This window comes from Carcharhinus amblyrhynchos, chromosome 4, assembly GCF_965287045.1.
Source record: "Carcharhinus amblyrhynchos chromosome 4, sCarAmb.v2.hapA, whole genome shotgun sequence".
In the NCBI taxonomy this organism is placed as follows: domain Eukaryota; kingdom Metazoa; phylum Chordata; class Chondrichthyes; order Carcharhiniformes; family Carcharhinidae; genus Carcharhinus; species Carcharhinus amblyrhynchos.
Genome location: NC_137327.1, coordinates 31,481,040 through 31,502,690, shown reverse-complemented (window position 1 = coordinate 31,502,690; position 21,651 = coordinate 31,481,040). Strand labels below are relative to the sequence as shown.

The window sequence follows — 21,651 nt, the reverse complement described above, 5'->3', positions numbered from 1 at the left end:
ATCAATCTTGAAAAGTGCTCAAGGGAAAAAAAAAGAATGTGCCCAGACACTTGTCCTGTCCAAACTCAATGAACAAAGTAAATGATTTAAAGTATCACAAGCAGGAGTACTCCAATGTGTTCAACGATAAAATTATAAGCTGCCTCTGGCTAGAATTTACATTTCCCCTGACTGCTTCCTCCACTGCTAATACAGAATCCCATAAGAAAATATTAGAACAAATGATGAGAAATTTGGCCAAAGTAGTAGGTTTAAGGAGCGTCTTAAAGAAGAGGGGAAAAAAGGTTTAGGGAAGGAATTCCAAGGTTCAGGACCAAGGCAATTAATGGCACAGCTATCAATAGTTCAGCAATTAAAATGAGGGATGATTAAGAGACAAGAATTGGAGGAGCACATATACCTCTGAGAGTTGTGGGGTTGGAGAAGATCATACAGATAGAGAGGGGCAAATCCATGGAAGGATTTGAAAACTAGAATGAGAATTTGAAAGTTGAGCCATTAGACTGGGAGTATAGGGATGTTCTGTCAATGGGACTTGATGCAGTCTAGGAAACAGGCCACAGATCTTTGGAACAGCCAAGTTTACAAAGGATAGAGTGTTGCAGGATGGACAAGAATGCTTTTGAGTAACTGTGTCTCACAGTAACAAAGACGTGGGTGATGGCTTCAGCAACTGAGGTATTAGAGGGACTGGCAATAGCAGGTAGTATTGCAAAGAATCAGAGGTAGCGCAACCAATGACTAGTATGTTTAACTTAGCTTTCTTGCACATAATGATGTAATATTGGAGTAGAATGGGACTTCTGCCCTTCTATTTGGCACAAGGTTGCCTGCTACCTGATAATGTTATTGTGAAAGGTATGAATTGATAACAAGATGGAAAATAAAGATTTATTTTTACAATGCACCACAGTGAACTCTTTTCTTAACTAAATATGGGCCAATTCTAGAGTCTGGCCAGAAGCTAAAAAAAGGCTTTCAAAGATCTTTATCCAAGCTCCTCTTCTGATGATGGTATCAGGGAACATTTGGCAGATCACCCATGGGTAAGACACCAGCCCTAATGTCACAAGAGGTAAATGACAACAACATATATAATATAAAAAACATGCTTAGAAATAAATCTGAAAGTTACCAGGAGTCAAGCATAAAAATTCACAATAATGTGAGATAACTTGGGACAATACACATCTCCCTGCTGCCGGCAACAAAATCGATTACTTTTCGTTTAAGTCAAAAAAGCATGAACGGATAATTTAATCCAGGAAAATGATGACAACCATTATGATTGATCCGTGGTTGAGGAACTGTGGTGGTGAATTCCTCATTGTTTTTGGTTGGGAAGTAGAAGAATGGCATAAAAGTTCCAGGAAAGAATGGAAAGCAAAACACTGTAGAAGTTGGAAATCTGAAGTACTGGAAACTCACAACAAGTCTGGCAACTTCTGTGGAGAGAAAAACAAATGTTCCAGGTCACAAACCTTTGATTAGAACTGAGCAAAATAAGAAATGTTTTGACCAGGTGATGGCTGGGGGGTTAGGGGACGGTCTGGGTGGATTGGGGTTAGAGGGGGCAGATCGTAGGGGAAGAACAAAAGTGGAGTTCTATGATAGGCTGGAGGGCCGGACAGAATACATGACGAAAAGGTTTTGTGGTACACAAGCCAAAGAGAGTGGCAATGAGACAAGTAAAGAAATAAAGATGTGCCTTCCATGTCAGGGTTTCTGATATATCTTCCATTTCCCTCAACTGAGGATTCCCTGCATCGTAATTAACAGGGCCCTCCACCATTCCTGATATATTTCCCATCCTCCCAGAATGATTGTCGGATCCCCTTGATATCACCTTCCCCCCCAGCAACCGCACATGGATCATCCTCCTCCATGTGCACCATCTCCAGCCACAGCCAAGCATACCTTACCCCCACTTCCCCTGTCAGCATTCTGAAGGTACAGTTCCCTCTGTGATATCCCAAACCACTCCTCACCCAAACCGAAGCAGCCTCGGCAGGATTATCTGGCCATGCCCACCCAAGGCAGGAAATTCTACCTGAGGTCAACAGATTCTATGCGTGGTCCATCTCTGCCCAGTACAATTCCCATGGCAGGCGGGACAGGAAAATTCCGCCCCCTCACTTTCTATGCAAGTACGCCTTTCCTTCTCGTGATTCAAAGCACAGATGATCCTTCCCAGCGAGACAGCAATTATTTGTACCTCTTTCAATTTAATATATTGGGCAAAATTTTGAGCCCGTGTTTGCCCCCAGTGTAAATGGCGATTTGGATACAAAATCCCACAATGATTGGGATTCCATTTTGGAATTTTGCACGATCCTTGCCCGTGACGTATTAAGGTTCCTGCTGTAGAAGGTCAGGAACCTCATATAAATGCATTAAAATCTCATTAGCAAGCTGTTCTCCCCCCTTGACCTCCACCCTCACTCAATATTCCTTATCCGCGGCATGACATCACACCAGCGCGATTTACAACAGTTGCAACATAAAAATGAGAACCTGGCAGTCTCACCCCTGAAGGGGATGTTGGAAATGAGTGCTCAGGTCGCCCTCACTTTCCAGGGTATCTAATAGAGAAAGGGCACTGGTGGGGAAGTGGGGAAACCAGGTAAATGTTTATTGCGAGGGTTGGGTCTTGCCATGAGAGAAGGGAGGTGCATGCTCATGGGTTTTTATTGTTGCTGGCTGTAAGTCTCCAAGGGGTCTGGCACCTGTCTCAGGTCCACCTTGCCGGGGCTCAAAAGATCTTCCCTCAGAGGCAGTGCCTTTCTGCAGTAGCAGCTAGAAGTGGATAGGTGCAGGAAACATCACAGGGTCAGCACAGAAGGAGACCGTGAGGTCCATGGGTGGGGTCCCATGAGAGGCCAGACTGCATGGGTTGATCAGGGGACCTGACCCACATCAGGGTTGGCGACTAATTGCATGAGAACAAATGGACCCAGGAGTGAGGGATATGCCGTGGCACTGCTGTCTGGCACTGCCCTGACACATCTTAAATGTTACAATAAGATCATCTTTCATTCTGCTAAACCCCTGAGATTATAAACCCAATTAACACATCCTCTCATTATAGGAAAACACACTCATTCTGGGAAACCTTCCCTGTACCAGCCCCAATGAGAGACATTAGAATAAAATCTCACAGTCAGCCCTGTCAAAGGATGCAGTCAGGTCCAGTACAATCCAATCCAATTCTCTCCCCACACCTAATGGTACAGAAAAGCAGACTTTCATCTGTTTCCACAGCTAATAATTCCCAGGACAGATGTGTTGCCAGGTGCTCATAGCTTGAGAGGCACCACGCCACATCAAACATGACTGACCAGTGATCTCTCCCCCTCTTACCACCAGGCACTGGCATGGTTGACACACTCACCCTAGTTGACTGCATTATGAATGCACCTTCCTTGCATTCCCATCAAATCCTGGGGTGAAACTTGAAATCGTAGCTTCGGGCTCAGAGGTGGAGACTGCACCACAAGATCTGTTACAGGCCAATTGGATGTGGCAAAATATTTGTCTTCACTGGTCACCAGTGGAACAATTGTGTTGCATGGCACCCTGGTGATTTTCACATTCACTGTTCTTGCCAGCTAAATGCCAGAGTGCCTTGGGGCATTTTACTGTGTTAAGGCGCTATGTAAATAAATACAAGTTGCTTTGTTGAGCTTGTGAATGTCTGATTGGCAGACATCATACATTTGTCATTGTCACCATGAATAACCGTAACACGTGAGGAACCTCTGCTCAGTGAGGTCGCTCTACCTGGCTGGTACATCTGCTGCTTGGGGCAACATGAAACCTACAACTTAACTCACTCCCAGAAGGCCTCTGCTGCTTGAATTGTCCCTCTTTGCACGAACGCTGTGGATCTTATCAACGAACCTTTTACAGACAGAAACAAACTGCTTCCAACACTGATTTACTTGTAGCTGAACCAAGTTGTTTCCAATCTGATATTTCAGTTTCGTTCTAAAGTGAAAAAGATATTACTTTCTGAAAAGAGAGGCAAGCTCAATCCAAAAGTAAAACAATTTTGTTTATGACACCCAATCACAGACAAAATCCCATCAGATACACAAGGGTGAGTTGAAAAGCAATGTATGTGTCATTCACAAGCTGCATGGGTCTGTTCAGAAACTCTTCCAAAATACAATTCACAGGCTCACCACTTGTGTTTTAAAACGAGATTAATTGTAACCTCTGACTCCTTTAATCGTTGTTGGAAATGACAACCCAAATTTGAAAAAATGTGTGTGTTTCTGATTGATGACAGAGGGATCACTGGAAACTGGGAAAGGTCACTATGTATCACTCCTGATGGACTAACCAAGTAATGATGAAAAGTAAAGTATGTATCCCATTATCTGGTAAATGCTAAATTACGTTGAACAAATGGACTGACGTTAATCTGCTGTAATGCAATGTGAAACAATGCAGTTTTAGTGAATGGCAGTTAATTTAGTTTTATCAATGACAAGAAATGTCTGTAAAAAAAAATGCAAAGTGGATGATGAAGAACAGGGTACAGATTATTTACGAGCAGCAATAGATACAACTGTCCCTTTAATTTCATACTTTTGCTCAGAATGTCAATGTGAAACGGAATGAGTGCTCCTCACCAGAGGGTTCACTGATTCTGGCCAAGGCTTTAGATCATTCCGTTTCTGACTTTAGCTGGAATGGTTCTAAGATTGAAAAATGTCATTGCTGTTCACTTACTGACACAGAGACCCTACAGGAGAGTCGAACATTAATCAGTTTAGGGGTATGATTCTGACCCTTTGCTGATCTTTGAATTGAAAGAAGTCCAAGCAGGACCTGATTTCAATCTGACTGCAGGAAAATCTTCAGATGGCTGCAGTAAATCTAAAAGACATAAATCACAAATCCTGTCAAAGTGTCCGAATGCACTTTTAATCCCAAACAAGAAAACACATTTGGTCCATTTCTTGTTAATACGAGAATTGCAACAGAGGAATACATTTCATTCAATAGACTGAAGAGATTTAATGTTATAAGCATTTAGTAATTCCCCTGTGAAGCCTTTCATTAGACATTGTGACTGAAGATTTTCTAACAGCTTTCTTAAGTAAAATTGACAGGGACAATGAAGGTGAACATCTTTTCAAGGCCAGGAAAATTCTACTGGAGGAATAATACGAGGAACAAAGAAGAACAAAGAAAATTACAGCACAAGAACAGGCCCTTCAGCCCACTGACCCTGCACTGACTATGCTGCCTGACTTAACTAAAATGAATAGGATGTGAATAGAGGGACCATATCCTTCTACTCATGTATTTACAACTGCTATACAACTACTACACAACTACTAAAAGTTTTTACACTCAAAATGATGCTGAAACAGGAGTCCACTGCAATCTATTTACTTTGTTGCCACCGACAGTGACCTTGCTAAAATGTTACTGAGGAGTGAGACAAACATTATAGATAATTGGAAATAGTCACTATATCTTCTAATGTTAGTTTCAGCTGTTTCTTGAAGACTTTTAATTTTGTGTCTTCTGGATGTTGTAACAGATACAGGGCAGCACGGTGGCACAGTGGTTAGCACTGCTGCCTCTCAGTGCCAGGGACACAGGTTCAATAGCTGGCTTGGGTCATTGTCTGTGTGTAGTTTGCACATTCTGCCCACATCTGCGTGAGATTCCTCCAGGTGCTCTGATTTCCTCCCACAGTTAAAAGACGTGCGGGTTAGGTGGATTGGCCATGCTAAATTGCCCCTACGTGTCAGGGGACTAGCTAAGGTAAATGCAAGGGGGTTATGGGGATAGGGCCTGGGTGGGATTGTGGTTGATGCAGACTCGATGGGCCAAATGGCCTCCTTCTGCACTGTAGGGATTCTGTGATTCATAATCCTTGAGCAAAATGGAATTTTTGTTTTTAAAATATTAACATGAGATAACGAATAAAGAAACCAGGAATAAACATAGAATACTAACTTTGAGTTCCTTGGTAAAATCAAAAGTATTTCATCACTTCAACTGATTTTAAGCTATGTATGTAAACTGAAACTTATGCTTTCAACTTTCAAAATACTTTGACCCAAAATCATCCAATACGCTAATCAGTACTTGTGCAGCTAATTAGAAATATAGATATAGCCAATTGCATAATAAATACCATTATTAAGAATTTGATACTGAATGATATATATCCGTGTTTGGCCATATTGTTTGATTATTGCTAAAATAATGAGGCAGAAATGAGAGTCAGTAGTGGCTGGAATTTTACTGCCACATCCGCCCTGGAATTGGGGTGGGCACAGCTCACAGAACAGAATTCACTATTGGCCTCAGGCAGGATTTTAGGAGCCTCACCCATCGAAATGGTAAAATACTTCATTCCAACGGGATTTAGAGTAGCTCCCCACATTCTGGGAGCTAGCAGGAGACCTCGTTGGAATGAAGGGGGCAATCAGGGCCCCCCGGGAGGGGTTAGGCAGCAGGGATGGTACCCCCTAGGCATGGGCACCCTGGCAGTGCCAGCCTGTGCCCCTGGCACTGCCCAAGCGGCAAAGTGCCCATGCCCAGATGGAACCACCTTGGCACTGCCCACTGGACATCGGGCAGTCCCAAGGGGGCAGGGCCTAATTTGGAGAGGGTCTAGGGGATCGGTGGGGATGGGGGCTCCTGCTGCCACTCTGCATTGGGATCGGTCAGGGCTGGCCGGAGGCCAATGATCGGAGCAGGCTGAGGGGGTAGTCTGCCGGGGTGAGGGGGGGGGTGGGGGTATTGCCACTGTTGGAGGGGTGGGCTAAACATCGGGGCACTCCGGGATGGGGTGTGAGGGCTGGGCCAGGAATTGTTGTGGGGACTGCGATCGGGCTAAAGGTGGGAGGGTGGCTGGAGCGGCAGCTTTGCAGGGTTCTGGGATAACCAGCAATCGAGTGGGCCACAGACAGGTAACTGACAGATCGAGGCCACTGCACATGCGCAGAGTTCCAGAACGGTTAGGCTCTGGCGCAAATAGGCCCTCTCCCCTCGGTTTTTAGTGATATTTGCGATTGTAATCTCAGCATCGCACAGAGTGGGGAGATTTGAGTGTGAATCTGCACTGAAAAAACAGTCGTGATCTAGAACAGTTTTCCCACCAATTCAGCTCTTTTGGGAGAATCATCCCCAACATTTCAAGTCCATAGGATTCTTCTTCAGAACTGCTTCAGAAATTCTGAAGAAGAGTCATACAGATTGAAATGATTCTTTTTCTCTCTTCACAGATGCTGCCAGGCCTGCTGAGGTTTTCCAGAATTTTCTGTTTTTAATTTCAAATTTCCAGCATCTGCAGCATTTTGCTTCTACTTATGTTTTACACTGAATTTTTTTTAGGTTTTTTTATGTACATATAGCACAGAGGCAAGCACTGCTTCTTCACAGCACCAGGGACAAGGGTTCAATTCCCAGCTTGGGTCACTGTCTGCATTGGGTTTGCACATTCACCCCATGTCTGCATGGGTTTCCCCCGGGTGCTCCGGTTTTCTCCCACAATCCAAAGATGTGCGGGTTAGGTGAACTGGCTCTGCTAATATTGCCCCTTTACTGTCAGGGGGGCTGGCTTGGGTAAATGCATGAGGTTATGGGGATAGGTTCTGGTGGGATGGTAGTCGGTGCAGACTCAATGGGCCAAATGGCCTCCTTCTCCACTGTAGGAGTCTATGATTTATGAACTGCATTCGCCTGTATTCTATGTTAACACGTTTCTCCGAAAACTTGCGCCACCGGCTAAATTGGAGTTGCCGTAGCGAGTCATTGATTTTTATTGGCCTGTGCTGTTTTCACCAATAGGCCTTAAGCACACATTACTGGTAAAATGGCATATCTCCTTTTTCAATCATCTACTTGTCAATCTCTATTCACTCGCATGTACTGCAAACAAATTAGAACCAGAGATGCAAATTGATTACTGTAACAACACTTACAATTACATTTTAAAAGAAACAGAACAGAAAGGAAAAGCGCTGACAGTACAATATGTTCCGTCTTGTAATCGGTTTCAGGGTAGATGTACAAGAAAGCAGAGCAGAAGAATATTGCAGTAGTTAAATAAAAAAAAGGAGGATTTGGTTTTCGTGATGTTGATTAATGTCTCCGCAGCAGCTAAAATTATTCCATCTGTTACTTTGATTGCATTTAATTTCAGATGTGCACCATCTTTGTACACTTTTTGTGAATAATAATGCTGTATGACAGATTATTGACTGTTTGCTTTAACTTGCGAAAGCTGTTTACTGCTTGATACTTAAGCTATTGTGCAAAAATAATGAACATCACCCACAAACAGAAAAGAGGATGGATGCACTTAATAGAAAGCACATAACAGAGATTGATTTATCATGAAAGTATGCTGAAAATGTATGCAAGAACATAAAATAAGAATTATGTACCAACTTAGCATCATTTAATGCCATGCAATATATTCTCAAACTAGATCCTAAGATGACACTTGCATATTCCATGCTGTCAGAATGTATTTTAAATGAATTGAGGAATGGGCTAATAAAAACTTGAAAAAACAGCAACGAGCAACATGATGGCATAAGTGGCCTTAATGGAGTAAAATAATTAAAGAACTTGCATCCTCTCAAAACTGTAGTAAACATGCTGCACCTAAATTTGTTCATAAACAACAAAAAGGAACACAATAAAATTATATGCCCACAGATTCAGCAGTAGCCATATATTAGTCCTCAGGTGAAATTTTATGAACAATCCTTTGCGAGTCAGAAATTGTGGCAATGACTTTCCAACCAGAGGGAGCAATCTGCCCCTTATACACTCCATGAAGGAGGAGGTCCATGTAGAGTATTTGTTGGACCAAATAGCCCCTTTCCATCAGAATATACTCATAATCTTGAATATTCAAGAATACATGATACTTCAGAAGGACATGACATAGGAAAAGGTGGAGGAGTAATCTGTTAATTAAGGATGACATTAGTACCTTGGTGTCAAAGATCAAGATGTAGAATCAGTTTGGATAGAGATAAGAAATGGCAAAACATGGGAGTAATTTATAGGCCCCCTTACAGTGTCTGTAGTATGGTGTTTACAGAAAGAAATAATGAGGGCTCTTGACAAAGGTACAATGATAATGATGGGTGATTTTAATCTCCATTTGGATTAGATTAAACAGATTGGCAAGGGTAGCCTGAAAGATAAGTTCACAGAGTATTTTGGTGCTGTTTCATGGAGTTGGACATTCTATAGCAAACCAGGGAGCAGGTTATTCTAGATATGGCAATCTGCATTGAGACAGGATTAATTAATGATCTCAAAGTAAAGGTGCCCCTAGGTAACAGTGACCATAACACAATGAATTTCGCATTCAGCTTGAAGGAGAGAAGAGTGGATATATGACTAGTGTTTTAAACTTAAATAAGGGCAATTAGCAAGGTTTTAAAGACAGAGTTGGCTAAAGTGAAATTAGATTCACGGTAGGTCAATAGAGATGCAGTGCCAGGCATTTAAGGATATATTTCATAATACTGCAGAGATACATTGAAGTGAAAAAGAAAGATTCTGAGGGGAGGACTCATTGTGCATGGCTAGCTAAGGAAGTTAAAGATAATATCAAACTGAAGGAAAAAACATGCAATTCTATGAAAATTAGGGCAAGTCAGAAGACTGAACAGAAAATAAAAAGCAGAAAGCAATGATCATGTGTATAATAAGGAGAGCAAAATTAGAGAATGAGAGAAAAATAGCTATAAGTATAAAAATAAATAGTAAGAGTTTCTACAGATATTTAAAAAAAAGAGGAAGTAAAGTGAGTGTTGGCCCTTTATAGAGTGAGTCTGCTGAATTTACAATGGAAAATAAGGAAATAACGGATGAATTTTGGATCTGTCTCCACTTTAGAGGATACAAATGAAATTCCAGGGACAGTTACTACTCAAGCGGTGATGGAAGAGAGGAACTTAAACCAATTGCAATTACCAGGGAAAAGGTACTGAGAAAATGTTAGAACAAAAGGCTGACTCCTCAGGTCCTGATAGACTTCATCTTCAAATCATAGAATCCCTATAGTACAGAAGGAGGTCATTTGGCCCATCAAATCTGCACTGACTCTCTGATAGAGTGTCTTACCCAGGCCCTCATTTTAAATGAAGTGGCTGCTGAGATGGTAGAGGCATTGGTTTTAAGTTTCCAGAATTCCTTGAGCTCTGGAAAGGTCCTGTCTGATTGGGGAATAACAGACATACCTCTTCTATTCAAGGAAGGAGAGGGACATAAAGCAGGAAACAACAGGCCTGCTTTTTTGTGGATGGGCACTTGGAAAGCCTCAATGCAATCAGGGAGAGTAAGCATGGTTTTCTGAAAAAGAAATCATGTTTAACTAATTTATTAGCATTTATTAGAATTCTTTGAGGAAATAACAAGCAACACGGATAAAGACGAACATGTGAATGTTTTGTACTTAGATTTCCAAAAGAGATTTGACAACGTGTCACAGGGACCTCAACTATTTACAATCTCTATCAATTATTTAGACAAAGGGCTTGAACGTATGGCTCCTAAATTTGCTAATGACACAAAGATAGGTGGGACAGTAAGCTGTGAAGATGATATAAGGGGCCCACAAAGGGATAAAGATAAGTTTAACATGAGGGCGAAAATTTGACAGATGAGGTATAATGTGGGGAAATGTGAACTTGTCCATTTTGGCAGCAGGAATAGAAAAAAGCAGCATATTATTTAAATAGAGAGAGAACTCTTGAGATAGAGTGAGATCTGGGTACCCTGGTACAAGAATCAAATAAGGTTAATATGCAGATATAAAGAATGATTAGGAAGGTAAATGAACCTTGTCGCTTATTGCAAGGGGAATGGAATATAAAAGTAGGGATATTTTTCTACAGTTGTACAGGGCATTGATGAGTCTGCATTGGGAGTACTGTGTACAGTTTTGGTCCCTTTATTTAAGAAAGTACACTATGCTTTCAAAGTAATTCAGAGAAGGTTCACAGTTGATTTCTGGGAAAGGCTGGAGGAATTAGGCCTGTATCAATTAGAGTTTAGAAGAATGTGAGGTGATTTTACTGAAACATAGAAGATCCTAAAGTGACTCGACAAGATGGATGCTGAAAGGATGTTTTCCCTTGTGGGAGAGACAAAACTAGGGGGAGCAGTTTAAAAATAAAGGGTGTTCCATTTAAGATGGGGATGAGGAAGGAAGTTTTTCTGTCAGAGGGCCTTGGGTCTATGGGAATCTCTTCCCCACAGAGTCGTCGGGACAGGATTATTCAATATTTTTAATGCAGAGAGATAGATTCTTGCCTAACAAGGAAATCAAAGGATATTGGGGGTGGTTAGAATGTGGACTTAAAGCCACAATCACAGCAGTCAATATTCTTATCGAATGGCAGAGCAGGTTCAAAGGGAAGAATGGGCTACTCGAGCTCCTAATTCATATGTTTGTATGTAAGTTTCTGTTCAAATGAACATGTGATGGATTGGTTCAAATAATGCAAAATTGACTTAAATCTGAATTTGAGTCAAAAGTCCAATGGGTAAATAATTTATTTTAGTACCAATTAAATATTTATTCTTCCTCCACTTCTTGTCCACCAGTTTTTCTCAATTACCTCCTTGTTGAGGTACAGACGATTGGTACTAGCTAATAGCTGATGGAAAGTTCTGCCTTACTGCATGTTGGCAGCTATTCCCTATGGTGGACATCAAAGCTTTGTCTGATCCTGCCTTCACCTGAAGTCCATAGTCTTTTATTTCCAACAGAAATAACTGGATACTGACCAGGGTCGGAAAGTCTGATCGACTTTTCCTTCCCTGAAGCAGAATCCTGAATTATAGGGCTTCTCCCATTCCAAGGATGAGGTAATATAATTAATTAACTGGCTTGTGATCCAACCTGGCAATCTTTCAGTCTGCACAGCTCAGTTATTTACTTGGTGTACAGGTTCAGCCATTGACAGAGCCTCCAATAAGACTTTAGGCAGATTGGCTATGCTAAATTCTTCCTCTGTGTTTCCGAACAGGCACGGGAGTGACTAGGGGATTTTCACAGAAACTTCATTGCAGTGTCAATAGAAGCCTACTTGTGACTAATAAATGAATAAATACATTTTATTAGCTCACTCATGGTTATGAGATCTTTCCTGCACACCGAATAAATCTGGTTCCCCCAAACTCCTCACTGAGCTTAATTGATTTATAATTGCATTCAGAAACATTCAAACCAAAGTTTTTCACAAAAAGTCGATTGTTTGGGAAGGGGGATGAGACAAAAATATCTGTCACTGTTATCATTATGAAAATGATACACAAATCACCATGATAATTCATTCAAACACATTTAAATATTTTTACCTTCTATGTTTGTAAAGGAACAGAGATGGATTTGTCAAAAATGTTCCTGAGAATATCGAGTCTTTCCATTGGTAGTTAGTCTGATATTCATCATGTCTGATAAATATGTAAATAAAAGCTAATAACAGAAAGCAAAAGAACACAAAAAAAGTGTAAGTGGCAGCTAAAAGCTTTCAACAGCTTGTATGAGTCAGCAACTCTGGAGCTTTCATTCACTGCGATTGCAAAAGAGAAACTCCACACCATGATGCATAAAGAGATTACCAGAATTACAGCACATTCATATCTTGTATTTGCTGCCACTAATACAATGAATGGTAAGCATGGCTTAAAGTTCCTGAAATGGACATGGGCCATAAAGCATGTTGTTTTCACTACTGTTAACAGCTGGCTGTAAAAATTCCAGAAGGATTTGGAAATTGAGTGTGCATCCATAAAATCTCATACTTCCTTATGATTTTCCGATAGGAAGTTTTTTCATAAGAACAGGATGAGCACCTTAATTTGGAGAAATATGCACCGTAATTCTCCCTATGATGGCAGTGATGTATCCGCTGATGAGGAACCCCTTTTTCGGCAAAACTCCGATGAAGAAAGCAGAATAAATGTGAGTATATGTTATAATAGGAATTGAAAAACAAGTTTTTTTGTAATGCTCCTGTAGAGCATGAAGCAGCTTTAATAGTTTATGAAGTAGAAAAAAAAGTCAAAGTTGAATTCCAGGACTGTGACAATATCAAAATCATTGTGCGTGACATTGTGATGGATGTTTATAAAGTAGAGCTAGGAATCCAATTCAGTTGTGCATGAATGTAAGTACACATGATTGCATCTTCACAGGCGTTGTCCCATGTCAATAAATCTTCCAGAGTAAAACCTCTGATTTGTATTTTCTCTATAAGTTAGAGAAATCACTTCAGGGAAAATGCGGAATGCATGTCGTAAGTACACGGCTCATCTGAATTTCAGCGGGTCATGGAGACAATTTGCTCTGAACCCCTCAGCAACATTCCGCTGTTGTGTTTCACTAGTAGGAGCTCCGGATGTTTTGTTGTGGGTTTCTGCGTTACAATCTGACGTAGGTTGCAATTGAAATATGACAATTTAATTATATCTTTGTCTCTGGATGGCTGATGTGTATCTGAATTGCCAACCCGTACACAGCAGCTGAAGGTAGAATAAGTGGCATTGCTTGGTGAAGGAGCAGATTTTGATTGATTTATCCAGCTCCTATCAGTGCACCAGCCGTTGAAATAGTGCACATTTCCTATATGCGCAAAGTATGTAAATCATAGAATCCTTACAGTTCAAAAGGAGGCCATTTGGCCCATTGAGCCTGCACCTGCAACAATCCCAGTCAGGCCCTATCCTCTTAGTCCCCCTGACACTAAGGGATAATTAAGCATGGCCAATCAACTTACATGCACATCTTTGGAGCGTGGGAGGAAACCAGAGCACCCGGAGGAAACCTACGCAAACACAGGGAATGTGCAAACTCCACACAGATAGTGATCCGAAGCTGGAATTGAACCTGGGTCCCTAGCTAGCCACTGTGCCACTGTGCTGCTCCATTATATTGTAAACCTCATGTGTAACTGTTAAAATCTACATCCTGTGTATATAGTCGTTACTCTAGAACTCAAATTAATTTAAAAGTACTGAAGCAATATTAAAAAACAACATTCTACTCCCTTTTTTAGAGCTTTGCAAAAATGTTTAAAATTATTTTCACATGTACTGAGGAAGTTTTTTTTCCAGAAAATGAGATCAATTATTTACAAGCTCTCTTCAGTAGAATGCTGTGAGGATACTTTTCATGACCTTGCAGTTGTAATTCATTGCTTGGCTTTGAATGGAGTTAATCGGATAGATTTCTGTTCCTAGCACCCATGAGGGTTGGTAATCAAACAGGTCGAAAGCATTTTGTTGCCTGTCAGTAGATAAAATGGGCTGGATTTTGCCACAGGCTTTGGGATTTGGGACCAAATGGGCGTCCCGTGTCCACACTTACCAGCAATGAGACTGGCCCGGTGATATTCTGGGAGAAGGCCTCCTATCTGGCAACCTATGCACTCAATATCCTATTGAGGATGCCAAACAGGTTTCCAATGCTGCAGGCCTAATCAGAGGGCCAGCACCTCTAGAGAGTGGAATTGTTAGTCCATGAGTACAGTCTTTCCTTCCCATGGCCCCTTTATTGGAGCATGGAGCCTCTGTCTCAGCTGGACAGTTGGCTTGCTACAGGATTGGCTGCCTTCACTAAGCTGGCAACCTCATCATCCAGTGGCAGGCCGATTTTTGCTACTCTGCCAGTAGCAAAATGCTGAGGAAGGTACACTGGTACGATGGTTAGCACAGCTACCTCACAGCACCAGGGATCCGGGTTTGATTCCCAGCTTGGGTCACTGTCTGTGCAGAGTTTGCACATTCTCCCCATATCCGTATGGGTTTTTTCCAGTTTCCTCCCACAGTCCGAAAGACGTGCTGGTTAGGTTCGTCTGCCATGCTAAAATTCTCCCTCAGTGTACCCAAACAGGCACTAGAGTGTGGATATTCACAGTAACTTCACTGCAGTGCTAATGTAAGCCTACTTGTGACACTAATAAAAGAAGTTTAATTAACAATGTTCATTAGTTGCCCACCTTGATGTGATGCATGGCTGATACACTTCCCTACTTGGCAGTGGGAACCATCTTCCCACTATTTTCTTGGGCCCCGCCTGCCTCCAAACCTACTACTGTGAGGAAAATTCAGGTGTAATTTGAATTGAGCAATGGTGTAGGTTATACAATATTAAGAGATAGAATGACAAATCGGTAGAATGTATCAAAATGATGTATTTGTATGGTCTGCTGCAGTTACTATTGCAGACTTCCTTTTGCAGTGTTGCTCCTAAAGCGTAGAACAAAACCATCACAATTACATGCTTATGGTGGCAGTATGAACATCCATTTGTGATACACCCAACATGCTGATGGTTACATCAACTGAGACAATGCAGTGGCTGGAACTTGTTACATTTCCAATGTCAAGCTGTAGGAGACTTCCTTGACTACTTTGTCCTTCTGGTTCAAGTGGCTTAAAATTTTGGACTTTTTCTCTCCCTCGTCAGGTGCTGTGTGCTAAAGGGACGTAGGTCACCATGGGTCTCATGTTTATCTTGCTCTAGAGGAGTGTATCATCTTTATCAGTGGTACATTCATTCATTTTGTGAATCTGTTTAGAAAGATCATGTTTTTGTCTGCCTCGCTGTTTTACCATTGACCTTTCCCATCAGCATCACATTCTCTAAATCATGATTTCTTATTACATGCCCAAGAAAGTTATAAGTTGAACACCTCAACCTGCAGTGCTTTGCCAAACATAACCATGGACCAACACAAATCAAGCAGCCATCAAGTCGATCAAGGCAAAAGCAGAATACACTTGGGCCATTTTTGACTTCACAGCTAAGCCCTCATAGTCCTCTTAATCATCAGATGTTTCTGGGGAAGGTTTGGAATGGCTGTCAAGTGAATGATCTTGGCAGATCTTCATGCAGAAGGTGGTACTTCCTCTTTAGTGAAATGTATTCTTCTCATGCAGTGCTCCTCACAAAGATCTTCAAAGGATGTGCAAAGCTTGCAAATTCTTTTGGGCAGTAGAACAGATCCATGTCAAAAATGCTGACTGATCCTTCTTCCCTTCCTGTTTCTTATCCTCTGCCAAAGCAAATTGGCAACAGGGGAATTGGCAACATTGACAACCTGACAGCTGTAACTCAGAACCATTTACACTGTGGAGGTGAAATCATTTCCCCTCAGGTTGGAACAGGCAGTTAACTTTATTCAGGTGAAAAGCCACGAGAAGATCTGCAAAAACGCGTTGTGAATTTAATAATCTCTCATGACAGTTTGTTCAGCTGCAAATTTCTCAGTTCAGAAGGTTTGCCAGCATCGGTTGATCCCAGAAAAAGGTAATTTAAGTAATTGACTACTTTTCCTACAATGGTTCACACCACTGCTGGCAATTCTCACAATAATAAACTTCTTTCACCATCACCAAATGCAGGGGATATCCCCACCACAGCTAAAGTCCCAGAAGGAGTTTCTGCTGGTCGTCAGGACAGCAGCAATTCCGCAAGATTTTGGTTTTCTCCCACTGAACTCTCTGATACAGGTGAGATTGAGATGTTCCAGAGTTCCTTCTACACATTGCAGGTAGCGGCTTCGCTATCTCAGCAGATACCTATGACTCATGTCTCTGTAATCCAGCATCGACCCCATCAGCCCCCCTCACTGCCACTGGCCCCTTCCCCTGCACCATCACCACTACCATCACCCTGCCTCTCCCTGTCTCGACTCCTCTCCCTAATCCAAGCCACTCTGACTGTTTCTGCACAGGCTGCAAAGGTGAGAGACACTTCCAGGTCTTTATACAGAAGGAGGCACTTCCTCTTTGGAATGGGAGGGAAGCACAGTGTCTCAGGTGGTGCAGTGGTTAGCATTGCTTCCTCACAGCTCCAGGGACCTGGATTTGATTCCCTGCTTGGGTCACTGTCTATATGGAGTTTATACATTCCTGTGGGTTTCCTCTGGGTGCTCCGGGTTCCTCCCATAGTCCAAAGATGTCCAGGTTAGGTGCATTAGCTATGCTAAATTGCCCTTTAGTGAGCCAGAATGCGTAGGTTAGATGGATTGGTGGGGTAAATAAGTGGCCTCGATGGGATTGTTGTCAGTGTAGACTCGATGGGCTGAATGGCCTCCCTCTGCACCATAGGGATTCTATGGTAAGTGAGGAATCTCTCTGCAGAGCTCACTACTTTCTTGCTCCTCCTCACCCACATATCTCACCGACTTCCCCCAAGGCATTCTTTCATGCATTCTTTTATTGTTTAATCTACAAGGCTGTAAAATGTTTCTTGACTATCTCAGTTCCTTTGCAAGAAATCAGGTAGTCTGATTTGCTTTTACGGTTCATGGTATGTGAGCATCAGTGGATAGGTCAGTATTTATTGCCCATACTTGATTTCCCTTGAAAAGGTGGTGATGAACTGCTTCTTGAACCACTGCAGTTTCTGTGGTGTTGGTCCACCCATGGCACTGTCAGGACAGGTGTTTCAGGATCTTGATTCAGTGACAGTGAATAGATGACAGTGTAGCTCCAAGTCAAGTGTGGTTTTGAGGGAACTTACACCTGGCAGTGTTCTCATGCATCTTGCAGATGACATGAAGCGTAATGGGAGGGTGATCTGTGAAGAGGATACAGAGATTTGGACAATTTGACTGAGTGGGTAAATGCATGATAGATTTATAATGTGGATAAATGTGAGATTATTCCCTTTAGTAACAAAAGCACAAAAGCATATTATTATCTGAATGGCTATAGATTGAGAGAGGGGAATGTGCAATGAGACCTGAGTGTTATTGTGCAGCAGTCACTGAAAGTAAGCATGCAGATTCGGCAGGTGGTGAAGAAGGCAAATGGTGTGTTAGCCTTCCTAGTGAGTGAATTTGAGTACAGGAGCAGGGATATCTTACTGCAGTTATACAGGGCCTTGGTGAGACCACACCTGAAATATCATGTGCAGTTCTGGACCCCTTATCTGAGGAAGGAGGTTCCTGTTATGGACGGAGTGCAAGTTCACGAGACTGGTTTCTAGGATGGCAGGACTGAGGTATGAGGCGAGATTGAATCTGTGAGGATTATACTCGCAGGAGTTAAAATAGAATAAGGGAGGATCTCAAAGAAACCTAACAGGGTCATACAGGGCAGATTCAGGAAGAATGTTTCAGATGCTTGGGGAGTCCAGAACCAGTGTGAGGTGAAATTTCTTCACCCTGAGAGTAGAATGCTGTTGAGGCCAAAACAAAGGAGATAGATACAGCTCTTGGGGCTATAGGGATCAAAGGGAACATGTTACTGTGTTGATGATCAACCCATGATCATAATAAATGGTTGAGCAGGCTCGAAGGGCCTAATGTCCTACTCTTGCTCCTATTTCCGATGTTTTATTCTTGTCCTTCTTAGTGATAGACATCATGGCCAGAATTTTAGCGGTACGCCTGTCCCAATTCTGGGGGTGGGCGAGGCTGGAGAACAGCATTCTCCGTTAGTCATGGCCAGGATTTTGCGAAATTCGGGTGGGCGTGCCAGTAAAATTCTGCCGCATGGGCGTGAAAGGTGTTGTCAAAGGAGGCTTAACAAATTGCCACGGGGAGTATCATAAATTGCATATAAAGCTGACACTATGAGTCAGTGGTAAAGGGAATGAATGGTCTGCCACTCACGTGGGATTCATTTGTCCAGGATCGTGCTGCACTTCTTAGTTTTGTTTGCATTGCGCTCAACCTAAAAAGTGGAGCAGATTCCATCGCACAACTTACTTATGCCTTTTAGATTATGGACAGGCTTTCTCCCAGCCTCTGACCTACTCTTGTAGCCATAGTGTTTATATGGCTGGTCCAATTCAGTTTCTGGTCAACATAAACTGGTTTCTGATATTGATAACAAGTATTCAGCAATGGGAATGCTTTTGAACTTTAAGGGGAGATGCTTCAACTCTCTCCTGTTGGAAGTGGTTATTGAATGACCTTGGTGGAACCCAAACTGAGTACAAGTCAGCAGGTTAGTGCTGAGTCGGTAGCATATGATAGCACTGCCAGTGACACTCCCATCACTTTACTTATGATTAGATTGATAAAGAGATAGTTGGCTGGATTGATTTTTTTCGTGGATAGTGTGTGCATGGGCGATTTGCCACAATCTCATTCAAAGAAAGCTTTATTACTGTTAAACAGTTATCTATTTAAAGTATCACCACAGTAATCTTTCAATTACTTTGTATGGCTTTATACTTAACAACCTGGGTCGCAAGCCCTGATTTTAGTTTATTTCGGCCTATTTGAATGTAGTCAGATCTATTGGACATCTGGGGCAGTGAAGGCAAACTGCCATTGGCCAGCGACAGGATCTTCTCGTCCCACCATTATCAACAGGGTTTCCTGTTGAATCCACCCTTGATCGCTGGGAAATGTGAAGGCTGGAAAGTTCTGGCCCAGGTGCACCTTCCCCAACCTGCCCCACAGGTTTATTATTCATTGACTCACCTTCATCAGCCTCTTTCCTGATTGTAAGCCTAACTTGGGATGACCTAGCAGCTGATCATCTAGCAGCCAGCACAGGGTGGGATGGTAACTGTTGGATTTCAAATGAGTTCCAGGCAAAAAAGGTTTAATAACTTTTCAATGATGGAGCTAAATTCATCTCATGATGTTTTCACTTTCCCTCTCACTGTGACCAGAATCTAATGATATACCTTGCGTGCACCAAGACTTTGCTGAGAACATGTTTCCATGCGTTTCTCAAGATCTATGCTCATGAATTTTTATGTGCTCATGGGATGTGGGCAAGTCCGACATTTCTTGCCCATCCTGAATAGGCTAGTCCATTTCAGAGGGCATTTACGAGTCAACCACTTTCCGGTCACCCAGCCGTTAAAGATACCTACTCTTCCTGCTGCTTCAGAAAAGCAGCCAGCATAATCAAGGACCCCACACACCCCGGACATCCTTTCTTCCACCCTCTTCTATCGGGAAAAAGATATAAAAATCTGAGGCCACATACCAACCGACTCAAAAATAACTTCTTTCCTCTTGTCATCAGACTTTAGAATGGACCTACCTTATATTAAGTTGATCTTTCACTACATCCTAGCTATGACTGTAACATTACATTCTGCACCCTCTCTTTTTCTTCTCCCATACACTTTGTCTGTATAGCATGCAAGAAACAATACTTTTCACTGTGTACCAATACATGTGACAATAATAAATCAAATCAAACATTGCTTGGGTAATGGTCACATGTAGGCCAGACTAGAAGACCAGCTAAGGATGGCAGATTTCCTTCCCTAAAGGGCATTTAGTGAATCAAATGAGTTTTTACATCAATTGACGATTTCCTTTTTTTAAATTTCACCATCCACTGTGGTGGGATTTGAACCCAGGTCTCTGACCTGTTAATTATTAGCCCACTGACACTACATAAGAACATAAGAACATAAGAAATAGGAGCAGGAGTAGGCCATCTAGCCCTTCGAGCCTGCCCCGCCATTCAATAAGATCATGGCTGATCTGTCGTGGCTCAGTTCCACTTTCCCGCCCTCTCCCCATAACCCTTAATCCCCTCTCTTATCAAAAACCCATCAACCCGCATCTTAAAAATATTTAGCGAGGCAGCCTCCACCACTTCAACGGGCAGAGAATTCCAGAGATTCACCACCCTTTGAGTGAAGAAGTTCCTCCTCAACTCCGTTCTAAACCGTCCCCCCTTTATCTTGAGGCTGTGCCCTCTAGTCCTACTGTCTTTTTTGAGCGGGAAGAGTACCTCCACCTCTATCCTATCCATCCCATTCATCATCTTATTCATCATCACTACCACTACACCATCACCTGATTCTCTATTCCAGTCTCAACCTTGTCTTCCAACATACCCAACGTGCCTATTTGAATTCTCGGTATGCAAAAAAAGTCAAACAGCTTATCCTACATCACCTCACACACAAGATCAAGGTCTGCATGTGTACAAACAGTTTAACTGAAGAGGCTACCAACATTCACCTGCCTAAAAGCAAAAATCTTTAATTCTGTCCACAACATTTTATGACATCTCTTCTTCGCATGACGGGTGCATCTCCAAAAATATTGATTGACATGTAAGGATGGAGAAATTAGGCTAGGGAGGTGCCTTGCTTTATTATGTTAATGGAAATAATGAATCCTGGATTCACTATGCCAAAAGTAGAGGCTGAATGGATTGAGATAAGAAATAACATTCAAAAGCACCTGGCTGTTGGGATCTATTTCAGGTCACAGAGTTGAGTGATCCTATGGGTTTTGATTTATAGAAACAGGTTAGTAAGATATTTTTAGATACAAGTACAGTTGGGAAATTTAATCTACTGGGATTTAACAAGGAGGATTATTAATGTGAGTAGGAGTAAAGAGATTCACTTCCTGTCCATCATCATGACTGTTGCTTGATTCGGTTTCAGAATCACATGATGGGAGAGCTGGTTTTGCATCGAACAGCTTAAGGTTAGGAAATATTTTGGAAGCTGTATTATATCACAGTGTAGCTTAGTGTTACAATCACCGTAGATAAGGAAAGCTCAACTGAAAGCCTTATTTTCAGGAGACTTTGAACGAATTATGAAGCAACTGAAGGAGCTGGAATCGATTATTAGGGAGACAAGGACAGCTGCTATAATGAAGGCACATGCAGGGAACCTAAAAGTCAACTTATACC

The 21,651-nt window shown here is 42.1% G+C and overlaps 1 protein-coding gene across 1 annotated transcript in view; it reads left to right on the top strand.

Moving 5' to 3' along the window:
- Nucleotides 1-12,853: 12,853 nt before the first annotated feature.
- LOC145342542 (ninjurin-1-like) overlaps nucleotides 12,854-21,651 on the top strand; it is a 46,665-nt gene continuing 37,867 nt past the window's right edge. Inside the window, exon 1 of the mRNA XM_080188099.1 lies at nucleotides 12,854-12,970. Coding sequence (XP_080044225.1) covers nucleotides 12,854-12,970 — 117 coding nt within the window. The remainder of the gene's footprint in view (nucleotides 12,971-21,651) is intronic.